The 23,518-nt window shown below is 42.8% G+C and overlaps 1 protein-coding gene across 11 annotated transcripts in view; it reads left to right on the plus strand.

Annotated features, from left to right (window-relative positions):
• The first annotated feature begins 740 nt into the window (after nt 1-740).
• Nucleotides 741-23,518, plus strand: part of DNM1L (dynamin 1 like) — a 37,498-nt gene continuing 14,720 nt past the window's right edge. For 4 of the 11 annotated variants that reach the window (XM_040978860.1, XM_040978863.1, XM_040978868.1 and 1 more), the window contains exons 1-9: nt 818-999; nt 10,210-10,357; nt 13,584-13,622; nt 14,908-14,954; nt 15,214-15,285; nt 17,090-17,176; nt 18,825-18,987; nt 21,441-21,561; nt 23,140-23,271. In XM_040978860.1, coding sequence (XP_040834794.1) covers nt 898-999; nt 10,210-10,357; nt 13,584-13,622; nt 14,908-14,954; nt 15,214-15,285; nt 17,090-17,176; nt 18,825-18,987; nt 21,441-21,561; nt 23,140-23,271 — 911 coding nt within the window. In that variant the 5' untranslated portion in view covers nt 818-897. Of the gene's footprint in view, nt 1,000-10,209; nt 10,367-13,583; nt 13,623-14,907; nt 14,955-15,213; nt 15,286-17,089; nt 17,177-18,824; nt 18,988-21,440; nt 21,562-23,139; nt 23,272-23,518 lie in introns of all 11 variants that reach the window. The other 7 variants (XM_040978862.1, XM_040978865.1, XM_040978866.1 and 4 more) reach the window with 5 other exon arrangements.

Raw genomic sequence — 23,518 nt, forward strand, 5'->3', positions numbered from 1 at the left:
GTGTCCGTCTAGCCAGGATTCAGAGATTAATGGACTGGCTCCTGCCCCGCACAGCTGCACCGCTCTTTCTGAACGTGTACTATGGAAGATTCCTGCAGAAGTCACGCGTCCTAACCCAGGCACCCCGACATTCTAGGACCCAGAACTTTGGTTCCCTGATTGGGATACTGGGAGGTGTGTGGCTCTATTCTGCTCTCCACTCCCCAACCCTGAATATTATTATTACTAATTACAGAGAGGGATATCCTTCATCCTGGAGGCTGGAGCTTCTTCTGGGTCTCCCAGCTGGGTGCAGTGGCCCTCTTGGCCTATCCAAGTACTTGGCTTCTCCTCCCCGTACATCAGCAGGGAGCAGCAGGGACTCGAACCACCACCCCTGCGGGAAGCCCACCGAGTGGCAGGCGGCTAAGCCACAGTGCCTTCCTGACCAGCTCCTCACGAGGAGACGGCCCTGGACAGCGCCGTACTCGGTCTCCCTCGGATCCAGCATTTTCACCCGCTCCACACAGCACGGCAGACAAGCTCGTCATCCCCAGCTCCTCTCCTCCCGGTTCGCTGCTCCTCCACCTGACAGGAGCCCCAGAACATCACGGCCTCAGCCAACCCTCCTCCTCGGGCCCGCCCGTGCCGCGGGGCCTTCTGGGAACCGTGGACACCCTTGGTCGTCCACACCTTCCCGCCTCGAGCCCGAACTTCAACTCCCGGCAGGCGCCGCTTCCGCCCGCCCCCGTCGGAGCGCGAGGCCTGCCGGGAGGGGGCAGGGAGCCGGCGGGCCGGGTCCAATGGGTGCAGGCTCCCGAGGAGAGGGCGGAGGGGAAGAGGAAGGAGGCCGACGCTGGGCCCCGTCCCCATTCATTGCCGCGGCCGGCCGGGCGGGGGTCCGGCTTTTCCCGAGCCATGGAGGCCCTGATTCCTGTCATCAACAAGCTCCAGGATGTCTTCAACACGGTGGGCGCCGACATCATCCAGCTGCCTCAGATCGTCGTGGTGGGGACGCAGGTGAGCGCGGAGGGCGGCGGTCGCGCAGGCCGGAGCCCGGGACGCGGGCCTGAGGGAGCGGGGCGCTGTCGGGGGCCCCCGGCTGCCGGCGCCCGCCCGTGGGGGTCCAGCCCGGGTCCAGCCCGGGTGCAGCCCGCCGGGCGCCGGGCGGCGAGGGGCGGAGCCGGCGCGGCGGGCCCCGGGTGGGGTCGGGCGCGGCCCGCTGCGGCCAAGGGCACCTGGGGGACGCGGGGCCGCGGCGCTGGCGGGGGGCTCCCACCGGCCCGGGGCGGCGCGCTCTCTCCGTCCCACCTCGCCCGGCCCCGCGGCCGCCCTGGGCGGCTCGGATCTGCGGGGCGAGCCGGGACAGTGTTTTCCTGTAACCCTTCCAAGTTTGTGGAACGCCGGGGCGGGGTCAAAGCAGGCAGCCCATGTGTGCCTGCAGTCAGTTCTGGGGGTGTTGGGAGGGGATATTCGTTTTTCTTTCTTTCTTTTTTGGTCTTCCAGTTTTGTGATCGTGACCTGATTGGGCATCAGCTTTTCTGGCCTTTTCCTGCTGGGTGTTGTAGATAACTCAATTCTTTTTAACATGCAGGAAAATTGAGGAAATAGGCTCTGTCTAGAAAGACACAGGAGAAACATAAGCGCGTTTTTCTTTACTTGCTGCTTTTCTGGACTGAAAAGGAAGCACAGGGTTTTATTACAGATGAGGGAGATGCATTTTAGAGATTCCTTAGTATATGTGTTTGGAGTGCTTTCATTCCTTAACAGTATCTTTTCTAGTGAGAAGGTGATGGCCCCCCCACTCTCCCGGTCATTTTCCATAAGTTGCATTGCTACTTCTTGCTACAAAATGAAAGTGTAGGGTGTTAAACACAGGGAAGGAATTTAACCCACTATGTCCCCTTATCCTATGCCTGACAACTAGAAGGACTTAAAATGAGCAATGAAGGTACTCTTTAATAGCAGCTTTGATATATTCACCGAAAGCCATGGACTTAATGGGTTAATATCAGGATAAACGGAACACTGGGAACCTTGGAAATCCTAGAGATCAGTACTTTTTTTGTTTTAAATTGAATCTTCTTTTAAACAGTTAAGCAGCAGAAATTGTTTCAGAAGCACATTTCCTTGATGTGCTGTAGATTCGTACTGAGTCTGCTCAAGTCTTTGCAGGTTCTGCCATTAACGCTCAGTGTTTGTCGCCATTGGTTATGGAAGCATCAGGTTATCACAACTTAGCTCTAGTATTTTTACCGAACGTGTTTAGTTAAGCTTGTTGCATGCACTGGGTGCTTTGTAAATATTTTAAATAAATGACTATTGCTCCCTGTGGCTAGATAATGACCTGAGACACCAGGACTGTTAGAGCTGGTTTGCTCCTGGAAGCAGCGTCAGAGATGACTGTAAATTACATTTGGTTGCCTAGCTGCAGAGCGGGATGCCATACACTTTTAAGTGTGTCTCAGTGCTTTTTTGACATGAAGCAGTTAAACAATGTGGGTTATCATGTGTCAGCACGAATGGTTTAAAATCCAGAAGGGTTTTTCAGTGAATTGCAGTCAGGCTGTAGGTGGGTGAAATGGAGAGGGGCTCGGGAGAGAAAAGTGAAGCCCCTAGTCTGTGGGGAGCTGTTCACCTGTGCTAACAAAGACCACATGAACTTGCCGACAGCTATATGCCACATTTGCATATTGGTATTTGAAATTTCTCATCAAGTTTTTTTTTTAAAGATTTATTTGAAAGGCAGAGTTTACAAAGAGAGACACACAGAGAAGAGAGATCTTGCATCTGCTAGCTCACTTCTCAGATGGCTTCACTGGCCAGAGCTGGGCAGGTCTGACACCAGGAGCCAGGGGCTTCCTCTGTGTCTTCCGCGTGGGTGTGGGGGGCCTAAGCGTTGCGGTCACCTCCTGCTGCCTTCCCAGCAGCGCTGACAAGGAGCAGCCAGGGCTCGAACAGGAGCCCACATGGGATGCTGGCCTTGTAGGTGGCAGCTTCACCTGCTTTGCATCAGTTTTTGTGCTTGATTTGGTAAGGGATATGCACATCAAAGTCCTTATTAACTAAAACTCAATTCTTTTGTTTAAATACAGAATAAATTTCCTTTTTTCCCAGTATTTTCTTCAATATGCTGAAAAGGAAAATAAAACTACTTGCTTTGAACACTGGTACAACCCTGGTTTGTCACCTGTAGCATTGTTACCTGTCGCTGCTGTGTGCCTCTTTGTTCTTATTAAGTGGTGTCGTGTACAATGCCTTCCAGACACATCACTTCTTGTGTACTCAGGTCTGACTAGTACACCAGTGGTGGTGATCATGGCCTTGTAAAGTGGGTGATCTGTCGGGTGTGTTACCGGCACTTTCAGTGGCTCTAGGTTGCTTCTTGTTGAATTTCTTTAAACAGTGATTCTCACACTTGAGTGTATGTTAACATCGCTTTGAAAATAACTATACTGGATTCTAACCCGAGATTTTCATTTTGTAAGTGAGGTGGGCAGGCGGATCATCCACAGATGATATCAACTTCTAGGCAACATTTCCTGGATCTATCTATGAGTTTTAAACTTTTGTTTAAAAAAATTTTAAGTTGTATGTGTGTCAAAGGCATAGTGACAAAGAGAGAAGGGCAGAAAACAATCTTCTCTCCACTACTTGCACCCCATGTGCACACATCAGCCTGAAGGCTGAACTCTATCCAGGACATGTCCATGGGTCTGCTGAGGATCCAGGGACTTGGGCCATCATATGCAAACTTCAGGGACACGAACATGAAGCTAGTGCTTGAGCCAGGCATGTGAGCACCCCGGAAATTGGCTTTACCGAGGGAGGATAACGAGAGGCTATCCCTAAACTTTGATTTTTTATAAATTATTTCTTTGAGAAGCAGACATGTGCCTGCCTGGCTCATCTGCTGGTGCACTCTCGCAGTGGCCGCAGTGGTGAGGACTGACTGGGAGCTGCAGCTGGCAGCAGGATTCCAGTTACTTGCACGGCCGGGGCTGCTCCGTGCTCTGCGCTAGCATGAAGCTTGAATGTGGCTCTGCCGGGGTGACCCGGAGCATCTTCACCGCTAGGCCACACATCCACCTCTAAACTTGGCATTTTTTTTTCCTGAAGATTTATTTATTTATTTGAGAGACAGCTCTTCCATCTGCTTGTGTAGTATCTTCCTGCTGGCAACAGCCAGGCGTAGGCCAGGCCAGGTCGAGGCCAGGAGTGAGGAGCTGCATCCGGTGGCTGGCAGGACGTGACGTGCTTCTCCTCTAGGTAGCCGTTAGCAGGAAGCAGGGCTGGGAAGTGCCAGCTAGCCAGGTCTGAAGTGGCAGTTTGCCTGCCCCTAAACTTTGTGTGTTTTTTTTTTTTTTTTTTTTAACATTTTCTTATTTTACTTGCAGAGCTAGAGTTAACAGCGGGAGAAACTACATTCACTGACTGACTCTCCTAGTGGCCCTAACTGCAAAGCCAGGAGCCAGGAGCTCCCTCCAGGTCTCCCTCATGGGTGCAGGGCCCCAAGCACTTGGGCTGTCCTCCACTGCTTTCCCAGATCATTAGCAGGGAGCTGGATCAGAAGTGGAACAGTTGGGACACACACTGGTACCCATGTGGAATGCTGGCAACGAGCGGAGGGTTAGGCTGAAAGGCACCATGCCATCCCCTTAACTTTGATTTATAAAACTACCCAAAGAATGATTATTTGGGGGCAGCGAGTTGGGAGGAACGGAAGTGAAGGATTTGTGTTTACAGGTATCATTCTCATTTTTTTACGATTTGACCAAATAAATTGCTTCTTCTCTAGTTGAGATCATCTGTGTGGAAAAGAAGGTTGATACGTTGAGACCATGGTGTCCTTTGCAGAAGGAGATAAAACAACCTTTTAGACCCAACTTGGGAAATCTAATCACCGTTTCTTAAGTGGAACAGTGGAAGGGGGAGCCCTGCAGCTGTGTAACCCAAACCACCAGCAGTCACGGCTCAGTGAGACAGCGACTGTGGCTGAGCTAGTGTTGTTAGCAGTGTACTTACCACTTGGTTTTCTTCAGTGACTTCAGCTTTACGTTTTCACTAACACACACACACACATCTAAAGGTTTTGTGGGGGTTTTTTTTTTTTTTTTTGCTTTGCTTTTTTAAAGATTTATTTATTTATTTTTTTATTAGAAAGGAAGATATGCAGAGAGGAGATTAAGAGAGAAAGATCTTCTGTCAGCTGGTCGACTCCCCAAGTGGCTGCATCAACCAGAGCTGAGCCGATCCAAAGCCAGGAGCCAGGAGCTTTTCTGGGTTTTTCTGGATACAGAGTCCCAAGGCTTTGGGCCATTCTCCACTGCTTTATCAGGACACAAGCAGGGAGCTGGATGGGATTTGGAACATGGGATCCCAGTAGATGCAAGGCGAGAATTTAGCTCTCTAGGCTATTGCGCTAGGTCCAAGTTCTGGGTTTTGAGACCCAGTTTGTAAACCAGCCTTAAAAACGTTTTAGCATTGGACCCAGCATGGTAGCCTAGCAGGATCCCATATGGGTGCTGTTTCTAATCCCAGCAGCTCCACTTCACATCCAGCTCCCTGCTTGTGGCCTGGGAAAGCAGTCGAGGACGGCCCAAAGCCTTGGGACCCTGCACCCACGTGGGAGACCTGGAAGAGGTTCCTGGTTCCTGGCTTCTGATCAGCACAGCACCGGCCGTTGCGGCTCACTTGGGGAGTGAATCATTGGACGGAAGATCTTCCTCTCTGTCTCTTATCCTCTCTGTATATCTGACTTTGTAATAAAAATAAATAAATCTTTAAAAAAAAAAAAAGGCAAAGTTACAGAGGGTGAGAAGGAAAGAGAATCTTCCATTGCCGGCTCATTCTGGACCACAGGGAGCACGGGCAGCCAGCAGCCAGCAGCCGGCAGGGAGCAGGCAGCCAGCAGCCAGCAGGCAGCACGGGTAGCCAGCAGCCAGCAGGGAGCACGGGCAGCCAGCAGCCAGCAGGGAGCATGGGCAGCCAGCAGGGAGCAGGCAGCCAGCAGCCAGCAGGGAGCACGGGCAGCCAGCAGGCAGCACGGGTAGCCAGCAGCCAGCAGGGAGCATGGGCAGCCAGCAGCCAGCAGGGAGCACAGACAGCCAGCAGGGAGCACGGGCAGCCTGCAGCCAGCAGCCTGCAGCTTCATCTCGGCTCCCCAGGGTTGGAAGGGCCATCTGCTGCTGCTCTCGGAGCTTCACAAGGAGCTGGACTCCAAGTGGAGCAGCTGGGACTGGAACCTGCGGCTTTAACCCTGGCCGGGCTCATCATGTGTTGCCTCTGTACAGTAAGCACTGCTGTCTACATTTAGTTCTCTCTGAAATCTTGGCTTCTCCTTCCTGATACATGTAGAGATGGTGGCTGTTCAGTTATTAATTTGCTGGCAAATATTGTTTTGTTTTTTCTGTTTCTAATGCACTGTTTTCTATTTTGCTTCTTATAGTTGGTGTGATAAACTACTTGCTGTCTTAAGCTTTTTAAATAAAAAGTTGAGGTGAAATTTCCATAGCATAACTAGCCATTTTAACTAGACAGTTCAGTGGTCTTAAGTAAATTTATGGTATGAAACCATTCCCTCTGTCTAGGTTGAAAATATTTTCATCACAAAGAAAAACTCTATAACCAGTAAGCATTTTCTTTTCTTTCTTACCCTTACCTTGGCAAACACCAGTCTATTGTGTCTCTGTGGATTTACTTTATTTTGGATCATTCATAAAAACAGAATCATACAGGAGCCGGTGCTGTGGCTCAGTGAGTTAGGCAGTAGCCTGCAGTGCCAGCATCTTCTATGGGCACCAGTGGAGTCGCGGTTGTTCTACATCAGTCCAGCTCCCTGCTGATGTAATGGAAAAGCAGTGGGAGATGGCCCAGCTCTCTGGACCCCTGCACCCACAGGGGAGACGGAGGAAGCTCCTGGCTCCTTTCTTCAGCCTGTTCCAGCCCCAATTGTTGGAGTCATTTGGGGAGTGTCAAGCAAGTAGAAGAGCTCTGTCTCTCCTTCTGTCTAACTCTGCCCTTAAAATAAATTTTAAAAATGCTTTATAATATGTGATGATTTATATCTGCCTTCTTTCACTTAGCATAACATGGTTTTCATTTGGCAATTTGTACTGGCTGAATAGTCAGTATTCTATCATAATATATAACTAATTTTTTTATTAAAGTTTTATTTTATTTGAAGGAATTATGGAGAGAGACCATACAAAAGATTTCCATTTGCTGGCTCATTTCCCAAATGACTGCAATGGTATCTTTATCTATTATATTAATATAAAAAAGAATTTAGAGACTTAGCCTACACAATGTCATGAGGGATCCTTTGTAATTCCTCAGCACCTGATGCTAGTTATCAAAAAAAGATAGCTCAGACCACAGCGTAAGCTCACAGAAAGGCCACGTCTCAGAGTACAAATGCAAGGCACTGGAAGACCTAGTCCAGAGTGAGGACAGGGGAACACTGCCCCGAGACAAGGCTTAGTCTACAGCTGCTGGGTCGAACACAGTATATACTACCACCTGGTAGTATGTGGGGATGCAGATGAAAGCATGGAAGGCCTGGATGGCAGCTGAGCCTCCCAGTCATGATTTCTGCTGTTTTGGAACTCCTGGGACAGTTGACCCTTCTGGAAAGAAGATGGATGCTGAATCACCAGGGAAAACATGCAGTGAGCTAACCAATTGTTGAAGAAGCCAATGCTATTTATAACATTGAGTCTGGAGGAGCAGTGGAAGCTAGTGTATGCTTTATGAGTCTCAACACAGCAATATCATAAAGAAATGACTTTGTTCATAATATTTAGAAATGAACAGATTTACTTGAAAGGCCCAAGTTTCTAGTCTCAAAGATAAAAATCCAACTCGTATTCCAGCGGACCTGAAATACAACATTCTGTAGATGGCTCAGTCAATGTCTGCTGGCTTCAGCTCTTACTGCTCCCAGTTGCTTCACCTTGGTAGCATTTTTATCATCATACTCCTGTATCTTTTATATATATATATAATATGAAAGGAGCAATGAAATATGTTTTCCATCTTACATGTGTATAAGAAGGTGAAAAGCTGAGATTATTGGGGTTATATAAGGCTACCCTGTTAACTTGTTACCTAAGTATATGTAGACAAGTTATGTAATTAAAAAAATAATTTAACTCATCAATAAAATAGAATAAATAGCAATTATTTCATAGAGTTGTTACACTTAAATGGGGTTAACCCCTTGAAATAGTGTTATTATGGTAATTATGGTTGATATCATAGTTATTTATTAAGATAGCTGTACTTTTTCTTAAAGAATGACTACATTTCAAGAAAAATTATACTTTGACAGATGTTAATAAAATCTTATGCTTCTGATGGATAAACAAAATGTTAGAATACGAACTGATGACATTTTGTAAAGATTATTAAATTATTGCTGATATTTGGTTGCCACTTTGGCCCAAGTCTGGGTTACTCATCCACTGCCCGTCTGGGGAACAGGCTGGTAATCATTCAGAGTTCTCCCACCGTCAGCGAGCAGCAATGCACTGGAGGCGGGGGAGTCTGAGAGCAAGTTCTTGGCAGGTCTGCTTTCTGTGGCATCTCCTCTCTCCCTTCATCCTCGTGTGTGCACCTCCCTGGTGTTTATGTGTCCAAACTTCCTGTTCCAAGAGGGACACCAGGCAGGCTGTATCAAGGGCTACCCTAACTTAACCGCCTCTTCAAATGTCCTGTCTGCAGATACAGTCACAGCTGAGCTACTGCTGGAGAGTACGGGCACACATACTGATTTTATGAAGACACATTTCAGTGTGTGACAGCCCATCTTTAAGAGCTGTTTATGTGGGCGTGGGGCGATAGCCTAGTGGCTAAATCCTCGCCTTGCAACTGCTGGGATCTCCTAAGGGCACTGGTTCATGTTCCGGCTGCTCCCCTTCCCATCCAGCTCCCTGCTTGTGGCCTGGGAAAGCAGTCGAGGACAACCCAAAGCCTCGGGACCCTGCACCTGTGTGGAAGACCTGGAAAAAGCTCCTGGCTCCTGGTTTCAGACTGGTTCAGTTCCAGCTGTTGTGCCCACTTGGGAGGTGAATCAGCAGACAGAAGATCTTTCAGTCTGTCCTTCTCTCTCTAAATCTGCCTTTCAATAGAAACAAATAAAATCTTAAAAAAGAACTGTTTATGTACGTTTATATATTTATTCATATGTCCGACTGAAAATCAGATACTATAAAGGGGAAGGCTAAAGTAGACATTCAGTAATAAAATGAGGTTAATATAGAAGATGTATGTATGTGTGTATATAATTACATATATTAAGAGTCTTGTGAGATAGTTAAAGTCATCTACGGGATAACATGCCACAGTTCTTTGAGGTGTAGTATCATGAGATCTGTAACTAAGTTTCAAACAAGGAAAAAAATTTGTGTGTGTGTGTGTGTGTGTGTGTGTGTAGAAACAAAGCAAATGTGTCAGAATTGACAAATGGCAGATCTGTGTTACAGGACTGAAGCAATTACCTTTATTCTTACAACTTATTGGTAGCCTTAAAAATTTCAAACCAGAAAGTTAAAGAGAAAATACTCAAAACACTAAGACGTGAATTGGTTACATGATGGTTTTGTTAGAAACTAATAGGAAACATGAAATACTAGCATTTGAATGAACAGACCGCTGAAAGAAGCATATGGAAAGGATTGAAATTTAAATGAGATGTGATGTCAGCAACGCCCCGTGCTGGCCGCATGGTACAAGGACAGTGAGGACGGCTGTGTGTACGATGGGCCTGTTTGCTGCCGCACTGTTCCTAACGACAGTGTCCGCCAGTCAGGCTTTGTCTTCAGACACAGTAGAACACAGTACTGTTTGACTGTTAAACACACCTTGATATGGAATGATATCCTTGCTTATTACATTAAAAATCAAAGGTTAGAGAATATATATTGTCCTTCCCATTGAAATGAAATCATCACATAATATTGGCATGATTTTATTTGTGCCAATATTATGTAGGTTAGGAAGCCTGGTTGGAAAAAAATGTGGGAAAGTTATGGGAAATGGGGCATTTACTTACTGTTATCAGAATTTTTTGGAGATGCAGAGCATCTCACAATGGAAAATACAGCTCAATTTTACAGTGTAATCATTCTTCCTTTACAACAATTCCTTTGTATGCTGCTGTGTGAGTACGGCACATGGAATTAAAATCTGTTAGGAAACTCACGTTGCTGCTGTGTGTTCTGTGTTCAGAGCAGTGGGAAGAGCTCGGTGCTGGAGAGCCTGGTCGGGAGGGACCTGCTGCCCAGAGGCACCGGCATCGTCACCCGAAGGCCCCTCATCCTGCAGCTGGTCCACGTCTCTCCGGAAGACAAACGGAAAACATCTGGAGAAGAAAACGGTAAATTCAGTGAGGAAGCATGTTGGCTGAAAAACTTTGCTTTTTGGTTTAGTCTTAAATTAGTTGCTGTAACAAAATCGGAAGTTCTTTGAAGTGTCATGTGCATCTTTTTCTGTATTAAATAAGTGATTTCTGTTTTGTTCAAAGGCCAGGAGTAAAGTTGGTGAGAATGGTGTTTAGTAGACATGTTATTGTTATTTAATGGAGGATTTACTAAGTAAACAGGAACTAGTTATTTGAAAGAAAATGCTTCTAAGGGTCTTTTGGGGTGTTATACAGGTTTTTTTGTTTTGTTTTTCCTTCAACCACTGATTGCTTTTCTCTTTGATTTATAATTCAAGTCATTTAGATTATGATTGAAATTTCCCATGTGAAATAAAATTAAAACGATTGTCTTTTAGTTTGATATCCTTACTTTGCTTTTTCTTGTGTTAACCATGTGCCTAATAATTTATTGTTTCGCCTGTCAGTCTAAGATGAATGCATGTTGCTCATGGAAGGAGTTTTGATTTTAAAATCATTTTTAATCTTTTATCCCCCTTCTCTTGTTAACGTTTGGATGTATTTACTTGAAAGACAAAGTTACAGAGAGAGGGAGAGTGATGGAGAGATGGAAGAGAAGTCTTCCACTTCCGGCTCACTCCCCAAATGGCCACAACAGCCAGACCAGCCTGAGGTCAGGAGTCAGGAGTGTCTTCTAAGTCTCCCAGGCGGGTCAGGGACACACCAGGGCTGTCTTTTGCTGCTTTCCCAGGGACATTAGCAGGGAGCCAGGTGGGAATTAGAACTGCTGCCTGCCTGGGGAGCTGGTGCTGCCCTTGGCGGAGTGCCGGTTCTGTCTCAGCACCAGCCCCTGCTGCTACTTCCCCAAGATGTGCCCTCCGCTGTGTTGTTAGTTTGTGGCTAACATGAACTTAACCTTCCTTTAACCAACTATATGAGCCGAAAACATGGAGCATGAAACTGAGAATACACAATTCCTGTATAGTGGTTTTATATTTTGATTAAACTGAAAATAAAGAAATGTCAGATTTTAAGTTGTATAAGATGTATATCACTTTTTAATCATTATTGATGTTCACAGCAGAGTACTGTGGGAGGCCAGCTCAGAAGTGAGGTCGGGGCTGGGACCCAGGTTCTCCAACATGGGGGGCCTGGTCCCAACCAGCCTTTGACCTGCTGTGACAAAAGCCCACTTCCAGGGTTCCTTAAGCCTGGCATTTTCTTCAGTCACTTTGAAAGGGCTGTGTCTCTGAAACTATATTCAGGTGTGCACAGTGTATGTCAGTGGAACACTAGCTGTAGACATGTTCTTCGTTATCTGCTTACTGGTGTGTTTTATGTTGATGTCTCTTCTGGATGCCAATAAGGTCTGAATGTCTGTTTTCTCAAGATGAGTATTTATGCCACTATATAGGTATGCACACATATATGAATATTTATATGCATATGTATAGATCTTAATGAAAGTGACAACTCAGCTATTCAGCATGTAAAACAGGTTTCATAAGTCTGAGTGCTGAATTTCATTTAATTCATTTAATTGCTTTTTGCTTACCTTTTTGTCAGAGCCACCTTATGCTTAAACAGCTTGAACTTAATAAAATCATTCTAACCTAGAGGAAGTCAAGAGTTAGCAAGGAGTGGAAGCTCTCAGCCTGATAAAAACGGAGAAAGGAGAAGATACAAGCAGAGAAGAAACCAGTCACTAAGCATTTTGTAAAGGGGATTGCAGCTTCCAAGGGCTCGGCTAGGTAACAAAGACTCAAGTTACCAGTCACAGGATAAACGAACTACATTTTAAGATGACAGAGAAATGTAATTCAGTTTAGATATAGTTCCATCACAGTTTGCTAAAATAAAATATATTAGGGTTTAATGAACAGGAAGATGTATTTAGTGTAGACTCTTTCATTCTGCCAAGTGCGCAGGACAGCTGCTGTATCAGTAGAGGGATTTATGATGGTCTCCGCTTGTCCCCTGCTCCTACAGTATGAAAGAATTTTCCATTAAATTCTTATTATTAATAAGATAAAATCAAACTGTTTTAGCATTAGGTGGTAGTTGATTTTGAACTTCAGTTATATTTTTAAGAGATCAAACATTTCTCAAATTTCCTTTTGGACAAAATTCCAGAATGACAAATTGATTAAAGGTCAAAATAGTATTTTATTATCATACCTTTGGACAATGTCAGTGGAAGCTTGAATAGTTATAAGGATTATATTTATTTTGGAAGAGAGAGTTGTCTAAAGCTAATTGTGTGTGTGTTTTTAGATACAAATATACTTCATAAAAATGTTTAGAATCTGGCTGTAATTTGAATATTTGCTTCCATGTAGTTGAGTTACCTGTTTGTAAAAGTCATTTCCCTATAGCTAGTAGAGAACTAAAGGGATAAGGGAGAATTGATTTTAACGCCTGCAGGGCTGTGGTACTCAGTGTCCCAAGTGGTAAACTCCATTTGAGTTTAGTCTGCAAGGGGAAACGCTGACTTTCTGTGGTTGTCTGTGGAGTTTCTATTTGAAAGGAAATCCCTCATCAAGCCCATCATAGCTCCTGGGTTCGGTACTGCCACAGTCATTAACTCTAAGACTTTGGAAGATGTGCTTAGTACTTTGAAGATTCTTTTTTTATCTGGAAATGTATCTTTCCCACAGTTGGTTATCAGCTGTCCCAGGCAGAAAAGTTTTTAAAGCTTTATTTTTTACAAGTCAGAAAGAGACCTTCCATCAGTGTACATCCCAAATGGCCACCGTGGTTGGGGATGGATTGGGCGGAAGCCGGGGGCTGGAACCCCGTCCTGTCCTCCCACATCAGTAACAGGAACCTAAAAACCCAGGCCACCTGCTGCCTTCCCAGCAAGTGGCTTCCAGACTGGAAGCAGCACGTCACTAGAGGGTGCTTGCATTGCCAAGAGCGCCTTAACCTGCTGCTGCTCCACAGTGATCCCCGGGAAGAAGTGAAGTGAGGACATAATTCATTGTAAGGGGAAATTTGTGGTCTACCAATGTCAAAATTAACTGTAACACAATAGACTTTGCTCTTATCAATCACTTAAAAATACTAAATACATTGTCTAATTTTAGTTGTACATTTTGAGTAGCTGAATGCCATGTGCATTTTGAAATGTGATCGGGTTTCTGCTCATTTGATTTTTAAGAGGTTGAACATTTCAGGGATGAGCACTAAACTTATCATTCTGTGCTGTTTTCTTTAACTGCAGACCCTGCTGCATGGAAAAACTCCAGACACCTTTCCAAAGGTCTCCTTTCCGCATTGTTCTGGCCCTTTCTCTGACGCCTGCATGTGTGCTGAGTGCGCTTACAGGCTGTGCGCATCCTTTCTCCTTCCATTTTTATTTGCCTATCCACAGTGACTGCAGGTTTTAGTCGTTATGTTATCTTTTTTGGCATTGTATCAAAATGCAAGCTTTTATGGTGGTGAATGTTATTTATTTATTTTATTTTTATTTAAAAACATGCTTGTGAAGCCAGGCCTCTTTTATATGAAAGGAAATTCGGATTCCTTTCGGTTAGATGTGTCTCCAGCCCTCTAGTGACACTTGTGGGGAGGTGCTCTGTGGCACTAGGTGAGCACTGGACTTGGGAAAAGGATCCACTTTTATTTACCTTGGTTCCACCAGAGAGCTGACCTCTTAATAAGTAATTAGATGATATCTTATATGCATTATTCAGTATAAGACATTTAAAGTTGTGTGAATTTGGCAAAAACAAAAACGCTGGGGAAGGTACAGTTAAACTACCTTTGTACAATTAAACATTTCTAGTTTCTCTTGTAAAAATAGGCTAATACGCTGCCCATGTTTAAGGCCACGCCCGCCACGCACAGTGCGTGTTCTTCAGCAAGCACTCAGAACACAGCTGCTCGCTGGCAGCGGCTGAGAGCGGCGTTTCTGAGCAGAGAGCCCAGGCTTGTTCTCCATTCCCCGTCTTTCCTTTCTCCAGCTCCAGGGGGCAGGATGCCCTTGAAAGGCTCCTACTTACAGCGCTGCCAGCCCCGTGCCAGTGAGAACTCAGCAGCTGGGACTATAGATAACCAACAAGAAATCCAATTTAATGAAAAGTTAGCTGTTTCAGATGTTGAAGTTTTTCCTTCTGTGATATTTACAAGTCTGCTTTGTGCATTGCTCATTGCTTTTCATTTTCTTTCTTTTTTAGCCATTCTCTAATTTAGCACTTTCATCACATAAACCGCTATTGTATGTAAAATGTTTAAAGAATATACCTTTTACTGAAATAAGGGTAAAAATGGAAAACATGAAGAGAATTGAACAATTTTATAAAATTTTCATAAAATCTAGATGTCAGATGGTGGGAAGACCTAAGAGCGACTTTACCTGAAGTCAAAAAATGATACTTTCCTTAAATATAAAAGATACAATTTGGCAGTTCCTAAAAATCTGATTAGTAAGCAGTTAATGTCAAAACAGACACAGATGGCAGTTTATTATGTTGCTTTTTAAATTCCTAACTAATGATAAAAATCATTAGTTTTGCAGTTTCCAGTAAGAGTTTTTCTTTTTTCAGGTGTAGAAGCAGAAGAATGGGGTAAATTCCTTCACACCAAAAATAAGGTAATCCACGAATATTCCTTGTAAAGTAAATCTTAGCAACATTTCTAACCACAGTTATTTACTTGAAAAACAAACTAATTTAGAGATTAACTGTTGTCAAACAGCTTTGGAAAGATTGTAAAGACTATAAAGTGTTTACTAATTATCTCTGCAGTAAATCTGTAGATATTCTAGAAATACATGGTTACCCCCGTCCTCACTTAGGAACCTTTGGCCTTACTATGAGTGCTGTGCTTTTTATTCAATAATTTTTTTTTAGCTTTATACAGATTTTGATGAAATTCGACAAGAAATTGAAAATGAAACAGAGAGAATTTCAGGAAATAATAAGGTAAGCATCTTTTTAGATATAAAAAGTATAAATATCAGTTAGGTATCATGGAAGGTATCCGGCATATAATGTGTGACCAATATTTTAAATTTACAATTTTGGACTTTGAAATAATTGGAAGATTGTCACACATAAATAAAACCTTGGCTTTCATCCCTGTTGCTTCTTAGAGCTTTTGCTTGTGCCATACATGTCATCTAGACACCTGCTTTGGATCCTGTCACTTACATACTAGTTTGTGATCATGTAGTAGTTCTGCTTAGTACAGCCACGGTGAGTTGTCTTTCTGGTGGATGACTGTACTCCAACTCAGCAAGCACTGTGTATTTTTTGAAGAGCTTTTTTTTTACCTGAGTAAAGCTAGAATTACTTGTAGAAATAGAGAAAAATTAGATAATTTTTAATAATGAAAATGAAAAGTATTATGTTAGCAACAGATTGCTTTCTTGTTTTCGAAGATGAACATCTATGATAGGGCAGGTGTTGTGGCAGAGCAAGGCAAGCTGCCTCCTGTAGTGCCAGCATCCTGCAGGGGTAGTCTGGTTCCCGTTTGTCCCACTTAAAGGGTGTTTGAGAGAGCAGTGGAGGATGGCCCACGTGCTGGGGCCCCTCCTCTCATACAGGAGAGCTGGAGGAAGCTCCTGGATTGAACCTGGCCCACTGCCCACAAGTGGGTCATTTGGAGAGAAAGTGGTCAGATGGAAGATCTCTTTCTCTCTGTAAATCTGTAGTCCTGCTTTTCAAGTAAAACAAACTTTTTATTTTAAAGAAAATTTAAAATAAGCTAGATGTCAATGGGTGGGCATTTGATGCACTGATGAAGTTGTTCCTTGGGCAGCCACACCCATACTGCGAACTGCGCAGGCGTCAGTTCCTTTGTTTCTGATCGACTTCCCTGCTACCATGAATCCTGGGAGGCAGCGGGTGAGGACACAGCGTGATCCCCTGGCAGCCACTGGGGAGACCTGCACAGGGCTCCAGGCTCCTGGCTTTGGCTCGGCTCTGCTCTGGCTATTGCAGAGAATGTGAACAAAGACCAGGTGTGAACATCAGTTTGCTTTTTTTATTTGAGAGTGAGCGAATGAGCTCCCATCTACTGGTTTATTCCCCTCAAAGCCGAAAAATTGGGGCCAAAACCAGAGCCTGGGCTGGAGCCAGGTGCCAGAAAGTCAACTCAAGGCTGACTCAGTCCTAAAATCGTACAGATTCTTTGGTGGAAAGTAAGGAATTTTTTCCAGGTCTCCCACATGGGTGCAGGGGCCCAAGCATTTGGCTACCGTCTACTACTTTCCCAGGCATGTTACTCGGAAACTTGAATTGGCACCCACATGGGATACTGAAGGCTGTAGCTTTAGTTGATATATCACAGCACTGACCCTTAGAGCTGTGCCTAATGCCTTTCCCATTAAGGTTATTTAAATAATTCAGGTGTGGTTCTATGTCTGAACATTAGCATTTCTTAAATTTGGCTGCTTAAGAACATCTTGTTTTATTCAATATTAAGTATTATCTATATTTAAGAAATGGTATATGCTTAGAATCAAGAGAAAAGAAACTAACAAAAAGCAAAGAAAATTGCTTTTATTATTGGTGTGGGGTTCATTAGGATTATAACCTTTTTTACAGTGTATTTCATCAGGTTTAGATTGTTGAAATGTTTTGTGGATTGGGTATAATTCATTTTTAAAAGGATCTAATATTTGCCTGAAATGAGGTTTACTACTGTGTTTCATTTTTTACTACATTTCATTTTTCATTGAAATGTTAACATGATTTTAATACATATTTTAAACTTTATTTTTAGGGAGTAAGCCCTGAACCAATTCATCTTAAGATTTTTTCACCCAATGTTGTCAACTTGACACTTGTGGATTTGCCAGGAATGACCAAGGTAAAGAAGAGTTGTTACTCACTGTGAATTTGGTTATGTTGATTTGCACTTCCTCCAATGTGTGTGTGTGTGTGTTTTTTTTTCCTTAACTCTATATGAGAATAATAGGCTTATTTCTGCAGCAGTCACACTTATCAGAAGCTCTCCTTGAAGCCCTTTCTTGACGTGGCCTCTAGGATGTCACTCTACTGGTGTTATCCAAGCTCCCGGCTACTTCTCTCTGCTCTTTTGTAGGTTTCCTCTCATCTCCCCCATGTCTGAACAGTGACAGTCCCATAGCTCAGTTTTTGGACTCCATCCCCTAGACGATTTATTCAAATCCTGTGACTTTAGAATGCTTAAGGTTTTGTATGTTAATGGCATTCAACTATCTTGATATTTGTATATTTGTCTATTTGATGTATACAAAGCTACTTTGAAAAGTTACTGGAAAAAAAAAGTTTGTGGAAAATGAGTTACGAATAACTGCTCTTAAAAACTATTGCATTTCAGAAGTTTTTGCATCAGATCCATGAACTTTCTGAACTATTCTTGTACACTCCGTGTCTTGTAAGCACTATAACCCTGGCCTGTGTGATACCAGAATCCTGACTGACATGTCACAACTTGATCTGATGCTTTTATGGTCTCCTCCATTTCAGGAAGAGAGAAGTCCCTTCTACCAACTGCTTAAGCCACAAGATTTGTAGTCATCCTTGACGCACTTTATTCTACATTACACTTCTTGACAGCATATCCTCTTTGCTCTGCTCACCTCAGTACATCCTGAATTCTGCCATGTTTTATAAATTTATAGTTGATATCCTGATCAGGCCATGGTCACTCGATGTACTTTAGTTAGTAATACTGTCTGTTCTTAACTAAGCAGCTACAGTGATGAGTAACATTTAACTGTCACTCTTTGGCTCAGTCATCTCCCCAGGAGCCTCCCATCCCACTCACATAAAAGTCCAGGTTCTTACAGAGACTACCGTGTTGATTTGATATGTCCCTATTCTTCATGTAACTCTTGATTCACACTCCACCCTTAATTTTCACCAGCCTGGAACATTGTTTCCCCAGATACCTGTGGGTTCTCATCCCTTACTGCCGTTAGCTTCTGTTCCTTGCCTCATATGTCATTGTTTCATTGAGGTCTTCCTTGGCTATTTAAAAACAGAGTGATCTAAAATAAAAATGTAACAATCCTCCAGTCATCCCTGCTGTATCTGCTGCTCTGCTTTATTTTTCCAGAACCCCTTCTCCTACCTGGACACTAGCTCGTATTTGTTTAGTATCTGCTCATTACTGAAACATAAGCTTGACTAAGGTAGACATGATGGCCTTGTAGATTCATTATTGCAAAACCCTGACAGAGAACGCCTGAAATACTGCAGGCTGTCAGTAAGCACCAGATGCCAGCAGTTGTCTCTTAAGGCAACACTGACTTGGTCCTTCCCATGGGACAATGTTAAGGAAACATGTAATATTTGCAGCAGTTACATTTGGACGTTTCACACATTGCCAAATTCATACATACTACTGCAGTATCTTATTACTTTCTTAACTGTTTGCAGATAGATACATAAACTGTGATCCATGATTTGAATGGAAGGGGACCTAAGTTGATGTTTATTATTAGTTCCATGCTTATCTCTGTTTTGTTTAGGTGCCTGTAGGTGATCAACCCAAGGACATTGAGCTTCAAATCCGAGAGCTCATTCTTCGTTTCATCAGCAACCCAAATTCCATTATCCTTGCCGTCACTGCTGCTAATACAGATATGGCAACTTCAGAGGCCCTCAAAATTTCAAGAGAGGTAGATCCAGATGGTAAGGACAGCAGTGATTATTTAACTAGATGCTTGCTTGACAATGGTAAATCTGCTTTCAAGAAAGGAATTTTTATTTTAAAAGGAATTTCAGTTAGTTAATGCAGATTTTAAAAAATATTGCCTTCCTACTTTGCTTATCATTTTCAATAGAAATTCTGATGGAAAATAAAGTTGTTAAATTGCTATATAGGCTAGGTAAAAATAATTGAAAATACCTATATTTTTCATGGTTACCTTTTATTGGGAAGGAGGGTAGGAAAGACAAGTTCCCAATCACTAGCTTACACCTAAAATGCTTGCAATGGCTGGGACTTGCCAAAGTTGAAACCAAGAGTTGCAAATTCATTCCATGTCTCCCACATGGGAGGCCAGAACTCAGCTTGAGTCATTCCCCACTCCCTCCAGGGTGTGCAGTAGCAGGAGTGAGGTGGTCACAATTACATCTTAACTGTTAGGCTAAATGCCTACTCTGCTAATGATTTTAAAATAATAAAATATCGTTAGAAACAAGGTTTCTTGTGTGGTATAAATACAACGTTGTAGCAGTTGAGTGCCAGTTTGAGTGGCCTGCTCTGTAGCTCGTTTAGAAGGCAAAGATGCCCCCAATACTTGAGCGCCTCCATCCTTGGAGAGAGATCAGGATGGAGTTAAGGCTCCTTGCTTAAGCCTGGCTGCTGATCATCTTCAGAGTAAACCAGCTCTGCTTTCAAATAATAAACAATCTTAAAAAGAAAAAGAGGAGGGAGAAATAATAAACTTGATTCTAAGCACTCTAATAGGGGATGTGGGCAGCGAAAGCAGCGGCTTAACCCAGTGTGTCTCAGCACCTGTCCCGAGTGGCTGACTCAGAAAAGTGAATGACTGTCGGGTGTTGACATGGCTCAATGGATTAAGCTGCTGCTTGTCATACCAGCATCCTGTGTGGGTACTGGTTTGATTTCCAGTCTCCCACAGGGCTGCAGGGGCTCAGTACTTGGGCCATCTTTTGCTGCTTTCCCAGCCTTATTAGCAGGGAGCTGGGTCCTAAGTGGAGCGGCAAGAACTCAAATAGGTACCCTAATGGGATGCTGACCTTGCAGACTGTGGGTTAACTTGCTGTGTCACAAAACTGGGCACAGTTAAAATCCCTTAATGAATTGTCCATCACCCGCAAGAAATAATCCATAATGTGCCAATGATACTTGACTAATAATACAGTGGACATCTTTGTACATGAGGACCCTTCAGGAAACTCTCAGACAACTGGAATTAAAAGTATCAGTTCATTCTGGCACAATTTTTAAAGCCATGCATACTTTTTCTTACTATGTATTTTCATATATTACTGTTATTTTTAAAAGATTGATATATTTTACTTTAGAACTGGTTACAAAAGATAGACATCTTCCACTTGCGGGTTCATTTCTCAAATGGCTGCAGTGGCCAGTGTGTGGCCTGGCTGAAGCCAGGAGCAAAGAGCTCCTAATGTGCTTGGGAAAGCAGTGGGGCATGGCACACTACCATGTGGGATACCTGGTTGGAGTTCCAGGGGCCGTGGCCTGGTGCAGACTCAGCTGTTGTGCCATTTGGTTAATGAATTAGCAAGAGGAAGATTTCTGTTTGTTTACAACTGTGCCTTTCAAATAAATAAATAAATCTTTAAAAAGTTAAATCAACTTCCTACAATATATAAATGAGTAAATAAACTGAAAATACACTATGTCAAATCACATATGTAGAGTGGTTAGAAATCTCATATTGCTGCTGCGAGTGGTACAGCTACTTTGGGAAACCATGTGGCAGTTTCTATAAAGATAAATCAACAATCCTATTCCTAGTTATTTACCTATGGTTAAGTGAAACTCTGTGTTCACATACAGCATGGCAGCTGTATCTATCTGATTTCTAGAAATGAGACCTAAATCAAATGTTCCTCAAAATGAAACACTCCTCAGCAGTAAAAGAACGAACTGCTGATCAGCAACTCAGAGGACTCGGAGATGTGCTAGGCTGACCCGAAGCTCCAGATTCAAAGTCCACACACATATGATTAAGTTTATATGACATTCTAGAAAAAGCAAAACAGGAATCCGTAACAGATTTGACTGGTTAGCATAAGGAAATTTGAGGGGCAATGGAACTGTGCTGTCTTGAGGTAGTGTGTCTTTGCATTTGTCAAAATTCAGAATCATACACCAAAATAGTGAATGTTACACAAATTTTGGAGATGCATTTATGAAAGTTAGCTCTACTAATATAGAATTACATGTGAAGACAATTTTTTATATTGTGTGTGATGTTTAAAATTATACTGCTTGAAAGCTAAGCTTGTAAAAGTATTAATAAACTAATGACAAATTAAAGTGGGGTTATAGATGAGGGTTTTTCTTCATTAACAATACTTTGTGGCTTTACTTAAGGGTCATGTTAGCTCTTGTGTCATTGTTAACATGTTTGTTCTGCATCTCTCAGGTCGCAGAACCCTTGCTGTGATCACAAAGCTCGACCTCATGGATGCGGGCACTGATGCCATGGACGTGTTGATGGGAAGGGTTATTCCAGTCAAACTTGGAATAATTGGAGTAGTTAACAGGTTAGCAATCAAAAATTGGGTAAGATCTGCAGTATTCTCATTTCAAAGCCTCCATTTCTAAAACTGGGGGGAAATGTGATATTGTTTTATTTTTCTCTCCTTTTACTATAATGTTGGTATTGATTAATGCTTCATTGCTCTGAAAGAAAAAAGTTATTGATTAAAGCTTCCTCTACACATTGTTAATGCACTATATCTCCACAGAATGTAGTGTTACAAAATGGAGAACAGTTTAGTAACCAGTACTTAAGAGTTCTTGTATTGTGTTAAGATAGCTATGAGGACACTAGGCGAGGAAAACGCATCTTGCCAGTTTGTACAAAAGGAAAAAAGACTTTAGGGTGGCAGAATGTGAATAAATTTATTTCAATCCTAGTATTAGGATTCTTAGGATTCTGTATAGTAGCCAGGATATGACTTAAAGCAATTTGTATTAAAAGAATTCCATTATAGTTGGTATTAAAAATTACAGAAAGGAAAATATTGTTGAGTGTCTATGTTTTAGACACTCTACTATTAGCATTTTACAAAATGGTGTCCCCTGGGACTCTCACAATACACTATGAGGGAGGTGTTGATTTCTGTAGTAACATCACGACACTCAAGTTATATATTCACTAAAGTTCCATGGCTAGCAAAAAGTAGAGCTGGTTTCAAATGATGCTCTTGGTGCAAAGTCTTTATATGATAAGATGTGTGTGTGTCTGTAAATTACACATTTAAATGACTCCTAACTAACATCTTTGGGTCTTAAGCCTTTTAAAAATGCAACTCTTTTTGCTAAGTGATAGCTCAGATTCACTGCAGTGGTCTTCCCCTGCTAGCCTACTCATTACTACATGCTGTATTTATACATGATAACCCTTCAAGTTGACTTAATTATTTTTGGTAGGCATTAGTTGCCTGTCTAGATGTGATATACAGTTGATTGAGATCTGTTCTGCTTTCGTCTGTCATTACTCATGATGATGGCTGCCAGCACTATAGTGTAGCAAGTGAAGCTGCCACCTGTGATTCAGCTGGCATTCCACATGGGTGCCAGTTCATGTTCTTGTTGCTCCACTTCTGATCCAACTCCCTGCTAATGGTCTGGGAAAAGCAGAAAAAGATGGCAAATGTTTGGGAGAACTGGAAGAAGCTCCTGGCTCCTGGCTTCAGCCGGTCCCAGCCTGGCCACTGCAGCATCTGAGTGTGAACCAGTAGTTGGAGGATCTTTCCCTACTCTCTACCTCTGTCCCCTCCTCCTTTACTTCCCTCCCTTTATGTAACTCTGATTTCAACTAAACAGATAAACCTTACAAATAATATTATTAATAATAATGAGGGCTATTTACTCATTGATTGTAAGTCACCTACTGTGAATCCTAAGGTGCCATTCAGTTCTTTGCTATAAAACAGGGTAATACCTGTTGTATGGAATAACCCATGTCACACACATATCTGGGAATAAAGCCTAATGTTAACCATGATCATCCTGAATTTTGAGTTTTTAATCTTTATTGCCATCCTTATTAATCATAATACAAGGAGAGGACAACATTTGACTTGATTTGAACAGTTTGTTATTTTTCAACTTAGGAGCCAGCTAGACATTAATAATAAGAAGAGTGTAACTGATTCAATCCGTGATGAATATGCTTTTCTTCAAAAGAAATACCCGTCTCTGGCCAACAGAAATGGGACAAAGTATCTTGCTAGAACTCTGAACAGGTAATACCTTTTGCCTTTTGGATTTAAGATGTTTTGTTTGCCTAGGAGGTGTTTGAGATTCACACCATTTTCAGTTTCTTATATTTCCATTTTTTTTCTTACTGTTTCACTTTGTTTTCTGTGTTGTAGGTTGTTGAAAAGACATCTCCGTTATCATTTGGGTGGTATACATTAAATCATGTAGTCTAGAAAGCCTAAATGAATTTTAAAATGTTTAAATTATGAACTTTTGATAATTTATGGTGAT

The sequence above is a fragment of the Ochotona curzoniae genome, unplaced genomic scaffold (assembly GCF_017591425.1).
Source record: "Ochotona curzoniae isolate NIBS_2020 unplaced genomic scaffold, NIBS_Ocur_1.0 contig_2927, whole genome shotgun sequence".
Lineage (NCBI taxonomy): Eukaryota > Metazoa > Chordata > Mammalia > Lagomorpha > Ochotonidae > Ochotona > Ochotona curzoniae.